The sequence below is a fragment of the Ochotona curzoniae genome, unplaced genomic scaffold (genome assembly GCF_017591425.1).
Source record: "Ochotona curzoniae isolate NIBS_2020 unplaced genomic scaffold, NIBS_Ocur_1.0 contig_1014, whole genome shotgun sequence".
NCBI lineage: Eukaryota > Metazoa > Chordata > Mammalia > Lagomorpha > Ochotonidae > Ochotona > Ochotona curzoniae.
Window position 1 is genome coordinate 45212319 of NW_024464920.1, and position 15371 is coordinate 45227689.

Here is a 15371-nt window from a genome sequence, read left to right on the forward strand (position 1 = left end):
CGCACACACGGGCGGCCTTGACACTCAAGAGCCGTCTCAAGCACTCTTAGCGTCATGTTGGACCGTGATGATGTGCCTGTGTGAGCAGATGAGACACTCGAGCCTGCTGACGTGGGGCACCCAGTCTCAGCACATCAGATTGGAAAACAACAGACAGACCCCCCTCCTCTGTCATGTAGCCCCCCTCAGCCCACCTGCCTATCCCACCAAGTGCCTCGTGCAATGTCCAATGTGCACAACCCGTGACAGCTACCTGAGGACCAAGCCGATCAGCTCTGCAGGCCTGGACTCTGTTTGCAGTTCTGAGATTGGCTGTGTCCCTCAGAGAGGATAGGGGTTTCTGCTGGGGTGGAGGGTCAGGGGAGGGGTTCAGCTGCTGAGGGCGACTGGGCTGCAATTGGCCTTTGGAGCCGGGAGCAAGGCTCACAAGGCTCCGCTTGGGCTTTGGGGCTTGGGTTCCCTTCAGCCTCTTCCATGACAGGTGTCCAGAAGATCCTATAGAAAGTTCCAGATTTTCCCTAGAACCAGTAGTCCCTGGGGTTGAGCCACTGCTTGAATGCTCCCTCTGTTCCCCAATTCAAGGCCAGGCCTCTGGGTCTCAGGTGCAGTGTGAACCCCAGGACCTGGGAGGGGACATCTCGGGGGAGGAGGTGTGGGAGGCTGGCGGTGCACTGTGGGCTGCGGACATACTCCAAGCACAAAGCCACAGGGCATGTGTGCAGCCTGGGCACCGGGCTCAGATGGCGGGGTCTGGACCTTGGAGGGCGAGGTCTGGGCATAGAGCTCCCTCGCAGCAGGCTGAGCAGCACAGCATCTCAGGAGTAGTAGGTGCCCCTAGGACTCCCAGCTGTCCCACACCTTCTGGCTCCCAGGGAGCCAAGGCTGCAGAGGGTGGGTGAGCCAGGGAACGTAACAGACGCTAAGGCCCGGTAACATCAGTGGGAGTCCCCATGTGCTCAGCCCTGTGGTAGTTAGGGAACTGGGCTCGCTATATGGCTGAGACTTCCAGAGAGTTGTTGGGCAGTGGGGAAGGGAAGCCCCGAACCCTGGCAGTCCTGTGCACTAGCAGAAGGGTGGCTGAGAATGATCGGACGAACGATGGAGCAAAGAACATGAGCAGGGTGCACTGTCACGGCCACTTTGGGGGGGACATGAACCCCAGGAAGGAAAGGAGGGAGAGGCCTCCACCCAGGGCCCCCTGACACCTGCCGCTCTGGTCTTCCATCCTAGCCGCGAGCCATGATGAAGACCCTGTCGAGTGGAAACTGCACACTCAGTGTGCCCGCCAAGAACTCGTACCGCATGGTGGTGCTGGGCGCCTCCCGGGTGGGCAAGAGCGCCATCGTGTCCCGCTTCCTCAACGGCCGCTTCGAGGACCAGTACACGCCCACCATCGAGGACTTCCACCGCAAAGTCTACAACATCCGTGGCGACATGTACCAGCTGGACATCCTGGACACCTCCGGCAACCACCCCTTCCCCGCCATGCGCAGGCTCTCCATCCTCACAGGTGAGCTGCTGGGCCCGGATCTGGAGCAGGGAGGAAGCTCACGGTGAGCTGTGAGGCCCAGAAGGCGCTGCTGTTGCCTCCCCAGCTGCTGATGGAGTCGGGTCCCAGCTCCCCATGCTGTACCCCAGATCACCCCATGTTCCAGATGGGAACAGAATGGAGCCCTGCGACAGGTGACCCAGCAGGGCAGTAAGCCCAAGGGCTCCAGGCATACTGCCTCTCAGATCTCTGTGCAGGCAGCCCAAGGGCAGGGCCTGGTCATACCACAGCTCACTGTGTGTCGATTGATCTCTCGTGACACCCCTGGCACACCGATGTTTGCCTCCATTTTACAGGTGGGAAAACCGAGGCCCGGGGAAGCTCAATAACAGCAGGTTTACACCTGGCTGTCTCTTGTGCTTCACCCTTCAGGCTGCTCTGTGGCCTCAGACCCCCGCTGTGGGCTCCCGGGGAAAGACAGAGTGTGGGGTGCCAGGCACCCAGAGGGTGGGCGACTGGTTCTCGTCTCCTCCCTCAGGCAAGTGTAGGGGGCAGCTAGTGTAGGGAGGCAGGCCCAGAAGCTGGCTGACAATCCTGGTTTTAATCCCTTTGTGCCTCCGTTTACTTGGGCCTGGAGAGAACTGGGTGAGTTCTGGGCGCAGGCTGGGGGCTCAACCAGCCGACAGTAGGTGCTTCCTGCATGTGCTGGGTTTTCGTGGAATCAGCATTTGCAGCAAGCCGTGCTGTGGGCTACACAGTAGCTTTTGGGTAAAGGAGTGAGCCAGGTGCTCCCAGCTCTGGTTAAATGATCCCAAACAAGATTTGCACCGAGGAATCCGTGCCCGGGCAGGACTGAGCCTGGCTCTGGGTGCCCTGAGTTGCCTGAGCCCCGATGCACCCCCACTCTCCCCTCCACAATGTCCTGGTCACAGAGGCCCATACTGACCGTCCATGAGGCTGCCATAGGGTGGGCGAGGGCAGTTGACGGCCCGCGGGGGTATTGCGTGGACATTGGCTCATGTGGAGAGGGACATGCTTCCACAATGAAACCTTGATATTTGCTTTCTATTATTTGTTATTTTATTTAAAAAGATGTATTTATGTGAAAGGCAGAGTTAGAGAAAGAGAGGTTTTTCTTCTGCTGGTTCACTCCCCCATGGTTGCAATGGCTGGAGTTGGGCCAGGGTGACCGGAGCCGAGCACCCAGGCTGTCCTGCGCTGCTTTCCTAATCACATTAGCAGGGGGGCTGGATTGGAAACAGAGCATCCTGAACTTGAAGCAGCTCAGGCCAAGCCCCAGTGCTAGCTGCACAAGGAATTTTCAGTCACACACCTGCTGCATGGTTACACCTTCTTTCCAGTGCTGCTGTTAAGGCTGCAGCCCCTTGGCTCTGTGGCTGTCCCCTCCGAGCCGCCCGCCTGGCGCGGACGCTGTGTGTCAAAGGCCTTTGGCATTCTGAGCACATCTGTCCGCTGCGTGCTTGCCTCCCACCCCAGCCTAATGTCTGCACGGCAAAGCCATTAGTTCTGCCGCCCGCTCCCCCTGCAGCCTCCAGCTGCGCCGGCCTCCGACACTCGACCTCCCACTCTCCCCTCTGCACATGGCAAAGCTACCAGCCCAGGGACACAGCGGGGCAGCCCACGTGGAACCAGGTGACCACTTACGCTGCGCCCCCGCTGTCACTCACTCCGCTCCATGCCTCCCCGGCAGCTACCTTGGCGGTGTCTGCTGTGCGCAGCCCCCTCAACCCCCACAGGGGGTGGTGAGACCCACAGGTGCAGGGTTCCCCACTGCAGGGCACCACATTGGTGTGTGAGCATGGCCTGCGCTGTCGCTGAGGTGAGGGGCACGCTCGGGGGTCCAGAGCAGAGGCTGCCTCTGAGTGCTTGGTGTCAGGGGTGTTAACGTCTACACCATAGGCTATTGAAGAGTTTACACTAAAAAGAGACAGGGACTTGGGGAAGATGGCGAGCAGTGTGCCTTTGCCCTGCCACCTGCTTGCTGTCCCCACTCCTGGTTTGTAACCAGCACCAGTTGCCAAGGAGCTGGCATGGGCTGGGGAGGCCACGTGTGCTCACCCTGCAGAGTCTCTGCTGTGTGTGGACAGAACCCAGGGGCGGGAGAAGGAAGGGGGCTGCTTCCTGTCATCGAGTCCGAGTCTGCTGCTCCTGGAAGCTGCTGTGTCCTGCCAGAGCCTCAGTTTGCTCTCCCATCACGTGGACGTAACAGAATCTCCCCCAGGGAGGAGCTCTCAGCAGGTGCTTTTTCACTCATGGTCATGACTGACACCTGAGCTGGCCCAGCACTCTTTCCCTCCCCACCCGGCCAACTCCCCCACTGATTTACATCCCTGCTGCTCACAAGGTGATCCCTGCTGGCCACATCTCGTCCCCCCCCCCCCCCCCGCAGGACAGTCGGGAAGGCTGAGGTGTGGAGAGGCCACGTGGCCTGCTCCCAGCCATGTGGCAGCTGAGTGGAGGAGGCAAAGGCAGACCGGGCCTGTCCGCTGCCCACGTGCCACAGAGCCCACAGGGGTATCTGAGACTGCTGCTGTGTGTCAGGTGCTGGCACAGGTCACTAAGCAAGACACGCCAGCCCCTGTGCCCCTGGACATGATGTGCGTGGATACCCACGCACACTGCACACAAACCTGCACGCCACTCATTGCCACCCCCTCCAGCCCAGCAAGGAAGGGGGAAGTGAGCAAACTGCACGTGACCTAGGCTGGGTCGCATCTGGGGGTTGTGAGCAAGAGGTTAAAGCCCACTCCACCTCAGTTTCCTGCTCTGGAAAATGGGGAGAAGGTTGGCAGTTGGGACGACGGGGAGGGGTCTGTGCACTCACCTACGGTGGGGGCTCTCTCCTTTCTCTCCCAAGGCGATGTTTTCATCCTGGTCTTCAGCCTGGATAACCGCGAGTCCTTCGACGAGGTCAAGCGGCTCCAGAAGCAGATCTTGGAGGTCAAGTCCTGCCTGAAAAATAAGACCAAGGAGGCAGCCGAGCTGCCCATGGTCATCTGCGGCAACAAGAACGACCACGGCGAGCTGTGCCGCCAGGTGCCCAGCACTGAGGCCGAGCTGCTGGTGTCGGGCGACGAGAACTGCGCCTACTTCGAGGTGTCAGCCAAACGCAACACCAACGTGGATGAGATGTTCTACGTGCTCTTCAGCATGGCCAAGCTGCCGCACGAGATGAGCCCCGCCCTGCACCGCAAGATCTCCGTGCAGTATGGCGACGCCTTCCACCCTCGGCCCTTCTGCATGCGCCGTGTCAAGGACATGGACGCCTATGGCATGGTCTCGCCCTTCGCCCGCCGCCCCAGCGTCAACAGCGACCTCAAGTACATCAAGGCCAAGGTCCTGCGGGAGGGCCAGGCCCGTGAGAGGGACAAGTGTGTCATCCAGTGAGCCGAAGGGACGCTGGGGCAGGGCTTGGGCAGTGCCTTAAAGGGCCCCAGATGCTGGCTCCCTGCAAACCCTCCTGCCGGGGCAGGGGTGGGAGGGAGCGTGGCCATCTTGTTTAGACACCTGTGACCCAGGCCAGAGGCCCTGCGCCGACCTCCACCCTTCCCTTGGGCCATCCTCACCCGCCATGCACCCTTGAGCCTCTGTCCATTGCTCCCCGTGGTCCCAGCTTCTCCATGGTGGTTGGTGGTAGGGTGGACTGGGGTGGGCCAGGGCATGGCAGTGGGCGGTACATTCCTCTGAGAACAGAGGCCACCTTTTGGGCTCCAGCAGGGGAACCTCATCATGAGGCAGGAAGGAATGCTGGTGCCCAAGAGGCCAGGATTCCAGGTGAAGACACCTGAGAGCCAGGTGTCATGCCCGGCTGGGTGTAGGTGTCCTGCCGCTGCCTTAGCTGCCCCCGTCCTCCCAAGCACACACACACAGCCCACCTCTTGCTGCCCCAGCTGCCCGCCCGGGCTCCTGCGCCTGCCCAATGGCTGTGCTTTCTTGTGTTGCTCCTGCTCTCATGACATACACAGCAGTAGAAGTACAAGATGTGAGACTCCTCAGAACCCAGTGCCCCCTCTTCGGGCAGCCCTGGCCAGCTCAGAACCACCGTGCCCACTGCTCCGGATGCCTACTGCTGGCCTGAGCCATACAGTTCAGCTGCTTCTACTGCGTGTTCTTGGCTTCACAGTAGAGGCGACTAAAGCTCAGAGAGAGGCCCAAGTGAAGAGCCTCCCCCTAGCCAGGTCAGGGCTGAGCTTTGCCTGGAGCCAGGCTGCCCCCTACCGTACTCAGGTTTGCAGTGTTTATGCATCACCTGCTGTGTGCTAGGAAACAAGGAGGGTGTGCATTTATGTGTGCCCGTCCCCAGTCCTGGCCTCTGTCTGCCCCTGCACACTGGCTGCAGAGGAGACACAACAGGGAGCCAGCACCAAGCCTGGGAGAGGTTGGCAACAAAGCCCACAGTGTACCCAGGGCCGCGTGCCACATGTTGCCACCACATACCTAGGCATGAACCTGGAAACCAAAGGTTCTTGTCATCAGCTCTTCAGTGCATTTTGCATTTCAGTCTCCTAAAAAATGCTGACATTCAGGATCACAGGACGCGCTAGGGGTCACACAGCAAGTCTGCAGCTGGCAGAAGCAGGACTGGCTGTGGGCGTCAGTACCCGCCACAAGGAGCCTCTCTCTCTTTGCCTCCTCTGCCCCTGGGGCCTTCAGGGATTTGAGGCATCTTATCTACCCACTTCTGAGATCGATCTGCAAGATGCTGTGGATGTGGTGCCCATGTATATACAGGCACACACGTGTGGACTCGCAGAAACACCCTACCCCAACTCTGCACCCAGCCACCCCAGCTCCTTGCTTGCTGCTCATAAGTGTGCAACAAATCTGGCTTCCATCCCCACTCCCCATGACCTCTCCAAGCAGGCCAAGGATCTGGGCCACGACAGGTGTGTGACCCAGTCTCCCCTAGGCACACCCCTGCTGTTCTTTAACTCTGTGTTCAACTCTCCATTAAAGTGGGTTTGTTACAAAGCTATGGCCTTGACCTTGCATTTTCTCTGTCTAGAAGAATTACCTCCCACCACCCCCTCAGCCACTACCCAGTGTTTCCCCCCACTCCAGATCCACCTGCCTGATGCCCTAGCCTTCCCTGTATGTAGTGCCAAGTTGGCCTCCAGGGTCAGGTTTGGCAGGAGGGGACTCACATCCCAGGTAGGAGTTAGTGTGCCTGTTGGGCAGCCGGGGTGATGCTGGGCCCTCCGGGGTGTGAGTGCCCCTCTGTGATCCACTCCTGGGGGTGGTAGCTCCTTGCATATCCCCCCTGCCTCTGTGGGTCCTACAGCACAGTGACCCGGCCTCCGGGGGATGTTTGGCACTGCATGGATGCCTCAAGGTCAGGCTGCAAGGGTGGGTCCTGCAGGTGGTGAACAAGCCAGAGATGCTTGTTTTCTGCCTACGGTGTCCAAGAGAGCTCCTACCAGTGTCAATAACCTCATGCGCTGACAGCCTTCAAGGTCGAGTGTGTGTGTGGCTGAGAGCCCAGGCAGCTCGTTGTGGTGCTCACTGAACACGTAACAGCTAGGTGAGTTCCAGAGGAATGAGGTGAGTGGAGATGGCCAGTGCTGGAAGAGAGGCACTTAACACCGACCTATGCTAGACGGGATGTTGCTTGGAGCAGAAGGGGTCTCCTACACCAGGACAGGGAGCAGGAGCCAGTGAGCTCCCACTCTGGGCCCTGCACCTGCCTACTAGCTTGTTCTGTGAGAACGCACTCAGGCTGGTGCTGAGGGCATAGGCTCGGAACAATCTCACATCTAGGGCCTGACTGGATAAGTGGCAGATCAGGAAATTCATTGCCTCCTGTCTGCCTCTCTTCCGCCATGCCTTCCTTCCTTATTTGAGAGGCAGAGAGAGACAATGCCACAGGGTGTCAGAGTGTCAGATACCTGCAACAACCAGGGCTAGGCCAGCCCGAAGCCAGGTGCTGGGAACTCCAGCCAGGTCTCTCACGTGGGTGGCAGGGACCGACTAACATGAGCTATCATGACTGCCTCCCGGGACCTGTTAGCAGGCGGTCGACGGCAGGAGCCAGAACTGAGGGATTCCAACCCAGGTCACTCCCATGTACGTCGGCGGTGTCTTCACCGCTAGGGCCAGAGACAGTGTTCGTCCGATCACCAAATGCCACTGAAAATGACTAGGAGAAAGGCCTGCGCATGGGGGTGCACAGGCAAGTAGGGTCCTCCAGAAGAGGCTATTTCTCTTCAGAGACCCTCACAAAGCAAGAGCAAGCCCAGCCCAAACTCCTCCCAGAGGAGAGGTAGGGAGCTGGGTAAGGGGTAGGGAGAGGTCCAGTCGGGGTAGGTACATGGCAGAGGCAAGCTCCTTCAAGGCCTCCTGCCCCCGTTTTCATCCACATGCACCATGGAGGCGTGCCCTGATCACCCTGTTCTCTGCACTGCCATCAAGGTAGGGCTGATGGAGCAAAAAGCTGCTGCCCTGGGCAGGCCCCTCCGCAGTCCCCTTCCCTCAGCCCCTCACACTCCCCTTTGCCTCCCCTCCCAGGCCTCAGCTGCTTCATCTAGGGAGGGTAGCGGGGCCAGACAGGCCCAGAACAGCCCCTGGCAGCCTCCCGTTTTGCCAGCAGGAATTAGTATTCCCATGACATAACCCACAGCATTCCAGCCAGTACTGAGCAGGACGTGCTTGCCGGGCTCCTTGCCCCACTCCCCGCATCCCCGTGGTGGTGCTTGCTCGAGGCTGCAGTCGGAGAGCGAGCACGCCCTGGGCTGGAAGCTGCAGTCAGAGGGCAGGGAAAGCGGCTCAGGCTGCAGCCAACCTGCATGGCAAGGGCCGACTCTGCTCTGTCCTGCGCCACAGATCAATATACACTGAGCGCCAGGTGCTTGTTCTCTTCTGCCTCCCCTAGCCTGTTGCTGGAAAGGAGAACTTGATCCTGCGTCACAGGCTGGCGGGGGCACCAGGAGGCCTGCCAGGGGCTCGGCAGCCAAAGCTGCTGAGGGTCAGGCTGAAGGAAAGGGAGCTGGCTTTTGCTGAAGACATGCCGTGCCCCGGGCACTCCCAAAACCTCTCACCCCATCCTCACGGCAAAGCTGCGTGGAAAGATTATGTGTCCTCCACTCCCTGTTTAAAAAAGATCTCTGAAGGATAGAATGATGGGGAGAAAGGCAGGAGAGTGAACCCTTCTCTGGTACTCTCCACGAGTGGCCCCAACAGCAGCGGCTGGATCGGGTTGGAGCTAGGAGCTAGGAACTGCATCTCCCATGCACCCCAGGACGGGCTGGGTGGGGGCCCACATGCTTGGGGCCCTCGGTTGCTGCCTTCCCCAGGCACATTGGTAGGAAGCTGAATCAGAAGCCAAGCAGTCTGGCCTTGAACCAGTGCTTGTATGAGATGCTGATGTCACACAGCAGTGGCTTAACCCAGACTGTCACAGTATTGGCTCCATGAGAGGGCATGGACGCTCAGAGAGGTGAGGCTCTTGGCCTGCAGTTGCACAGCCAGTGAGTGGGGCAGGGCTGGGGTGGGATCCCCACCTGACTATAAAGCTTGTCTGAGCTAAAGAGTTTTTAGACTCAGCAGGTACAAAGGCTGCTCTCCGGAAATGGAGGCAGGCATGTTGGAGTGCAGTGTAGACTGCGGTGCAGAGAATGCCAGAACACAGTGCCCACCACTCAGGGCAACAGGTCCAGTCACTGTCAGCTCCACCTGGCCAGCCAGGCTCCCGGCTGCCTCCGGCTCGTCCACCTGGAGGGCTTGCAGCCTTGGGCACAGTTGAAGCATGTATAACATTCCGGATTCAGAAAGAGCCAGATACGACAGTGTAGGCTATACACAGCTCTCTGCCTATGCATCTGGGAAAGCAGTGGAAGACAGCTTAAGACCCTGGGCCCCTGCACCCATGAGGGAGACCTGGAGGAAGCTCCTGGCTTTGGTCTGGTCCAGTCCTTGCAGCCATCAGTAAAACAAAAGCTTCGTCCCTGCCCTGTCCCTGTGGCTCTGTGGGAAGAGAGCTCTGTTCATGGCAGAGCTGGAGCCTCAGGCTGGGCAGGGGCTGTGGTGCAGCTGGTTAATCATTGGCTGGGGTCACCTGCATCCCAACCTGGGGTGCAGGTGCAGGCCCCAGCTCCTTTGCTGATGCACCCTGGGACACAGCAGGTGTGTCCCTACCCCAGGCAATAGGATGCTGGCGTGGAAAGTGAGGATAGGACAGAACGCCCTGGGTGTCCCAGGCACACGTCTCCATGAGAGACACTGAGCCTCCTACCGGCAGATGTCCTGGGCTCTGAGACAGCCCGAGGTCCCCAGGCTACACTGCCCTGCAGCCCCATGGGGTCTTCAGGCAATTGAGTGCCTGTGTGGGGCAGCTGTGTCTGTATGTCTCATGTTAGGCAGCCGGGATCCACACTCTGAGCAGAGATCTGCACCCTAAATCTCAGTGAGATGTGGCACCTTGCAGCATGGCCGCCAACATTGGTCACTGTGGCCACAGGTCCCACAGTGTCCCCAGCACATGGCCTGTGGTCCTCCTCCAGGCCTATGAACCACACATGCCTCAAGTCTTTATTATGATATGGGCATCCCAATCAGAGGTTTCTCCCACTGTGCTACGACCCTAACCCCTCCACTAGTTTGTAAGAAGCGTGGCTGTGAAAATGGAAGAGGGATATATGGCAAAGCAAGGGGGTTGGGGCCCAGGGAGCGCCCCTGCCAGTACTCTCAGTGGAGGCTCTAACCGCTCAGAGACCCCCCAGTCCGGCTTAGTGTACCTGAGTCTGATCCGGTGCCAGCTCCTGCTAATGCAAAGCCTGGGAGATAGCAGGTGATGGCTCATGCGGCTGAGTTCCTGCTTCCCATGGGGCAGATGTGGATGGAGCCCCGGCTCCTGGCTTCAGCCCAGCCCAGCCCTGGCCTCGTGGCCATTAGAGAGGGAGGCGACAGATGGGGAGCTCTCCCTGTCTGTGTCGCTGCCTCTACAAAGAAATCATTTTGGAAAAAAAAAAAAAAAAAAGAGGAGGAGGAGGATGCCAACACGTGGGGGAGGAAGGGCCCAGGGCTGTGGGCAGCCGCGGCTTCCCTGGAGAGACTCTGAGTGAGGAGGCTGTGTCCTGGCTTCCCAAGCAGTCGGCTTCCTGGCAGCCACAGACCCGTTCCCCAGGGGAGAACCTTCTCCACGTGCTCTCTCTCGCTCTCATAAATGTTGCTTTTTTTTTTTTTTTTAACAAATAATTAAATCCGAAGTAGAAAAGCCTGAATCCATTTGCTCCCACAGGAAAGAGGCATAGAGCTGATGGGTGCAATCCTGGGAGGTGGCAGTGGGGAGGGGGAGTCACGGGGCCACGCGAAGGAAGCCCATGTGACGATTAATATTCAGTCCACAAACAGAGCTCCATGCAGCCGCCGCTGCTACTGTGGCCGCGGGCCCCTGGGGTTCCGAGCTCCAAGGACAAAGGGATAAGGCTCTTGGGAGGGAGACAGGCCTGGGATACAGAGAGAGCCTGCAATTCGGGGCTCAGGTAGGGAGGGAGGGCTCCCAGGGGCCACCCCAGCCTCAGCTGTGGCTGAAGCCTTTGTCGCATCTCACCAGGAGGCACGTCCTGCAGGTGGGACCCATCCCTTCTGCTTGATCTGAATGTGATTAGACTGCAGCCCGGAGCGCAGAGCTCAGCTGCACCTGGTGAGCGGGCACCTCTCGAGGCAGCTGGATCATTAAGCTGTGATTATTAACCGAACTCCTGCGCTTGCAATTGTGACTCCATCTCACGCTCCATTTTTTTTTTCTTTTCTGGATATCCAACCACTCACAAGAAATGCAAAAGGGACCTTGAAAGGTCCCACGCAGGAGGTAGTGTCTACAGCGACGTGCAGCCCCTCCACCAGGGGAACAGGGCAGGGGGTCCTTGATGGCTCTGTCAAAGCCAAAGCCTTTCCCCCGGTTGTGTCTATGTGCTCCACCTCACTCCATCCGACCGCCTGTGTGAGCCACTCCTTGCGCTGCCCTCGGGGATGCGGGCACTGCTCTTTGGGTCTCCTGTGACGACGCGGTGTATCTTGAGTGTGTCTGGGGCCACGTGCTCTAAAGCCAGGGCCAAAGCCAACCTCCCACTCCTTAATCCTTCTGGATCTCAGAGCAGCAGGTAGGCGGTCCTTGCTGCCGTCATTGTCTCATCATGATTGGCGCCAGCGGCTGGGGTTCTTCCAGCTGAGTCCACATAGGCATGTCTGCCCAACAAATGGATACACTATAACCAGTTTGTTTAAAATGACTCCAGGCTGCATGTCACCCATGTTGAACGTCAGGGGCTTTCAGTACTTCCAGTTCCCTCCTCTCCCCTGGACGCAGCCCTTATGTCACTACATGTTCTCTACATGCCTAACCCATATGCATGTGGACACACACACAAGTGAACACCAAGGGACATGCCTCCATACCTGTATGCATGTGCACACCTAGGCCCACACATGCATTTACACACATGAACACCCTTGGGCACACGTGCAATGTATACATATTTTACATGTGTGCATTGATGACTACACATGTCCTTATGTGCAATGACATGCAGACACGCTCAGGAGCAGCAGGCACGGGCACACACTGTGCCAAGAACAAGCAAAGAGGAGGAGGAGGGAGGCACATCGTCCTTCTGCCTCTAGTTCAGATGACTCCTCCTCCCTGGCGCAAACTTTAATAACGTGGGGATCTTTTGTTATCTGTATAGCTCACCAAGGCACAGGACTGGGACCACAGTCAAGCTGTGCAGACAACAGAAATCTCCAGCGAAGACTACGTGAATAACACAGCACCGATCTGGCTGGGTGGTGTCGCACAGGTTCCCGGCTCCCTGTGACCGTGGGGAGCAGCATGGTGTGGGGCCCACTGGGCAGGGAGCTAGCTCCTGGCTTCAGGCTGCAGCTTGCTCTCTCCCTCTCTCACTGCGAGAGTGTGGCTAACTCACCTCTACCACAGGCCCTTCGGGTGCTGACATTTAAGGCTCAGGTATCCGCATGGCGGAGACAGACGGAGGACTCTCCTGAGGCACAGCACCCATGAGCTTCTCCCCGGCAGCCAGTACCTGGCACCCAGGACCACGGGTGCTGTTCCTCTACTCCGGGGTCCACACAAGTCCCCAGGGAATGCAGGAGTCACCGCTGGGCCTGGGCTGCACACGTCTAAGGTTCTCTAACAAGCTCCCAGGTGCTGCTGCCTGAAACTGAACTTTTTCTAGAAAGTTCTGATGGCCTTCCTGGTTTGGTCTCCCTGCATAGCACCTGTTTCTTGAACAGTAATGATCTTCATCATCCCTCTTGTCCCATTTGATTTAGCTTGGGGCGCCCCTCCCCTGGTGTCACCCACTTTCCCCATCCAAGCCATTTTTCTCATCTTGGGAGCTACAGGCTCAGTGAAATGGAGACGGTCTGACTCCTTCCTGTCATCCCTCTGAGCCTCAGTGTTGCTACCTGTACAAGGGGTTCTTTTTGTCTTCAGTCCTGGCCATACATCAGAGCCTCAGCTGAGCTTTCACAAAGGCGCTCAGCCAGGAAGCCACATCAGACAAGGTAGACCCAGAGAAGAAGCTCAGAGGTGGGTAGATTTTCCATGGCTGTCCAGGCTGGGGCCAGCACTGTGGAGCTTGCAGCACTGGCACCCCACAAGGACACCAGTCCTAGTCCCAGCTGCTCCACTTCGATCCAGCTCCCTGCTAATGTGCCTGGGAAAGCAGTGGAGTAAGGCTCAAGTGCTTGGGCCTCTGCACCCATGTAGGAGACCAGGAAGAAGCTCCTGGCTGCAGTCCAGCACAGTCCTAGCCATTGTGGCCATTTGAGAAGTGAACCAATGGATGGAAGCACTCTCTCTCTCTCCACAGCTTGGAGGATAAAAGGTCAGACTGGCCCCAGTTGTCAGTGCGCGCTGAGGCCATGCACACAGCTGCAGACTGGGGAGCAGGTGGCTGAAACCCCAGGAGCCCTGGGCCAGGGAGGAGGGAAGGGTGGGTGAGTGACACCCAGGGAGAAGACAGAGTTGAACTTTCTTTTCTTCTGACGAGTACTTGAAGCACGTGTGTGTTAATTAAAGACTCAACCCCACACATCAATCATCACAGACTTCCCCCGCCAAGGCACCCTCCCACAGGAGGGCTCGAAGAGCACCCTTGGGTGTGCATGGGGGAAGGGTGCAAGTGTGACAGCAGGAGGCTGGACTGGGGCTTGCCATCACCGTCGCTGAACACAGGGAGTGAATCTGACCTCGTGGCCAAACAGGGGACCCCATTAACTGGAGCTCCAAACAGAGCCATGGAAGCTTTCCTTGAAGCCAGCTGGTGGTACCTCGGCAGAGTTCCGCCGTTGCCATGGCGACCCATCTCCTCCTCTGGCAGACAATGGGCTCCATCGCCAGGGGGAGGCCTGGAATGGATCAGACTGAGCTGGCCTAATCTTGGCTTCAGTGTGCCTGCTGGCAGCTTGGGCTCATTCTTTTGAGAGGGAAAGCGACACTAGATGGGCGGCAGCCCTGGCCCCTATGCATCCCCCAGCCCACCTCTCTGTCCCAGAAAGGGACAGGGTGAGGACAGGTAGTGGGTTGCCTCCCCATGGTCCCTAGCAATGTAGGGTGGCAGCCAAGTACCTGCACCTTGGAACCAGCCCCCTGGGACTCATGGGTGCATTTGCCACTTCCTGGCTGGGAACTATGTATAGGCCTCAGTATCTCCATCTGGCGAATGGGACTGATGACACTGCTTTCCCCCTAAGATCTGCCTGAGGGTTATGTGAGTTGAGGGCTGGCTATTTGCCCTCATGATGTGCAGCCTCTGGGCCTGAGATCTCGAGATGTCTCCAGCTGTGGTGCAGAGGGTCCATGCCAGGGCCCAGTCCCTCCACCATCCGGGGCCTGCAATTTGCACTTGTCCTGTGCCCCTAGACCTACTCTGGGGCCTGCTCCAGGATTGCTGTGGCAACTGCTCAGGCACCTGGGTTTTTGGTCATTCTGTGCTCAGTCAAGGTTATGAGCTATTAAGACCAGTATGCATTAGTCTCGGTTAGGATCTAGTCAGCTTGAGTTCCAAAGAAGCCTCCGTGGAGTTCCTGGCTTGGAGTGGAGCCATGAGAGGAGTGGAGTGGATAGCAGCAAATATTTGCACAGTTCCAGGCAACCTGTGTTCGTCTGTGCACTCACGCCTGCTTTTGCACACAAGGACATAAGATTCTGCAAGTCTGGCTAGAGGCTCAACCGGGAGGCAGGCAGGGCTCTGCCCTGTGGCAGGCGTGCGTGCATGCGCGTGCACACACACACACACACACACACACACACACACACACACACACACACACACCTGTCACTCAGGTTAGGCAGAATGGCCCTCAGGGGAGACTCCCCACTTGGCTTGAGAGCCTTTATGCAGTAGGAGCGACATGATCAGATTTGCAATTTAAAAACACCCTCTTGGCTGTTGCCAGGGGAGCAAACTGTCCATCCTCCTGTCGGCCCCACTGCGCCCTGGACACATGGAGAGCTGTGGAGGGAGGGGGGCCGGTTGTCAGTCCTGACCTGCCCCACCCCCTCTCCTGATGTGTCTACCCACCCCCACCCCACCCCCGTGGCTCGCTAGTTTGTCCCTGTCCTCTCGTTAGAAAGGCCAGCCACGAGCAGCCTGCGAAGCCCCCTTGGCTGACATCCCCGCCCCCTCAGGCCGCTGGAAGGATGGATCCTCCCTCTCTGGGAGGGTGTGCTCTGATCTGGAGGAGCAGCCAGGGGCCCAGGGAAGGCAAGAGAGGCAGCACAGTGCGCAGGCAGTGACGTTCGTGGCCGCATGCCATCACAAGGCACCCCGAGACTCAGTGCCTCAAGCAGCTGTCATCATCTCTCTCTCGCTGCCTGTGGGAGTTTTCCCCGGCTGTAAAG

The 15371-nt window shown here is 58.4% G+C and overlaps 1 protein-coding gene across 1 annotated transcript; it reads left to right on the top strand.

Moving 5' to 3' along the window:
* Positions 1-1236: 1236 nt before the first annotated feature.
* On the top strand, positions 1237-4940 carry RASD2 (RASD family member 2). Its single transcript, XM_040991013.1, has 2 exons — positions 1237-1510; positions 4368-4940. The coding sequence occupies exons 1-2, from the start codon at positions 1240-1242 to the stop codon at positions 4895-4897; spliced, it is 801 nt and encodes a 266-aa protein (XP_040846947.1). The 5' UTR covers positions 1237-1239; the 3' UTR covers positions 4898-4940.
* Positions 4941-15371: the final 10431 nt, after the last annotated feature.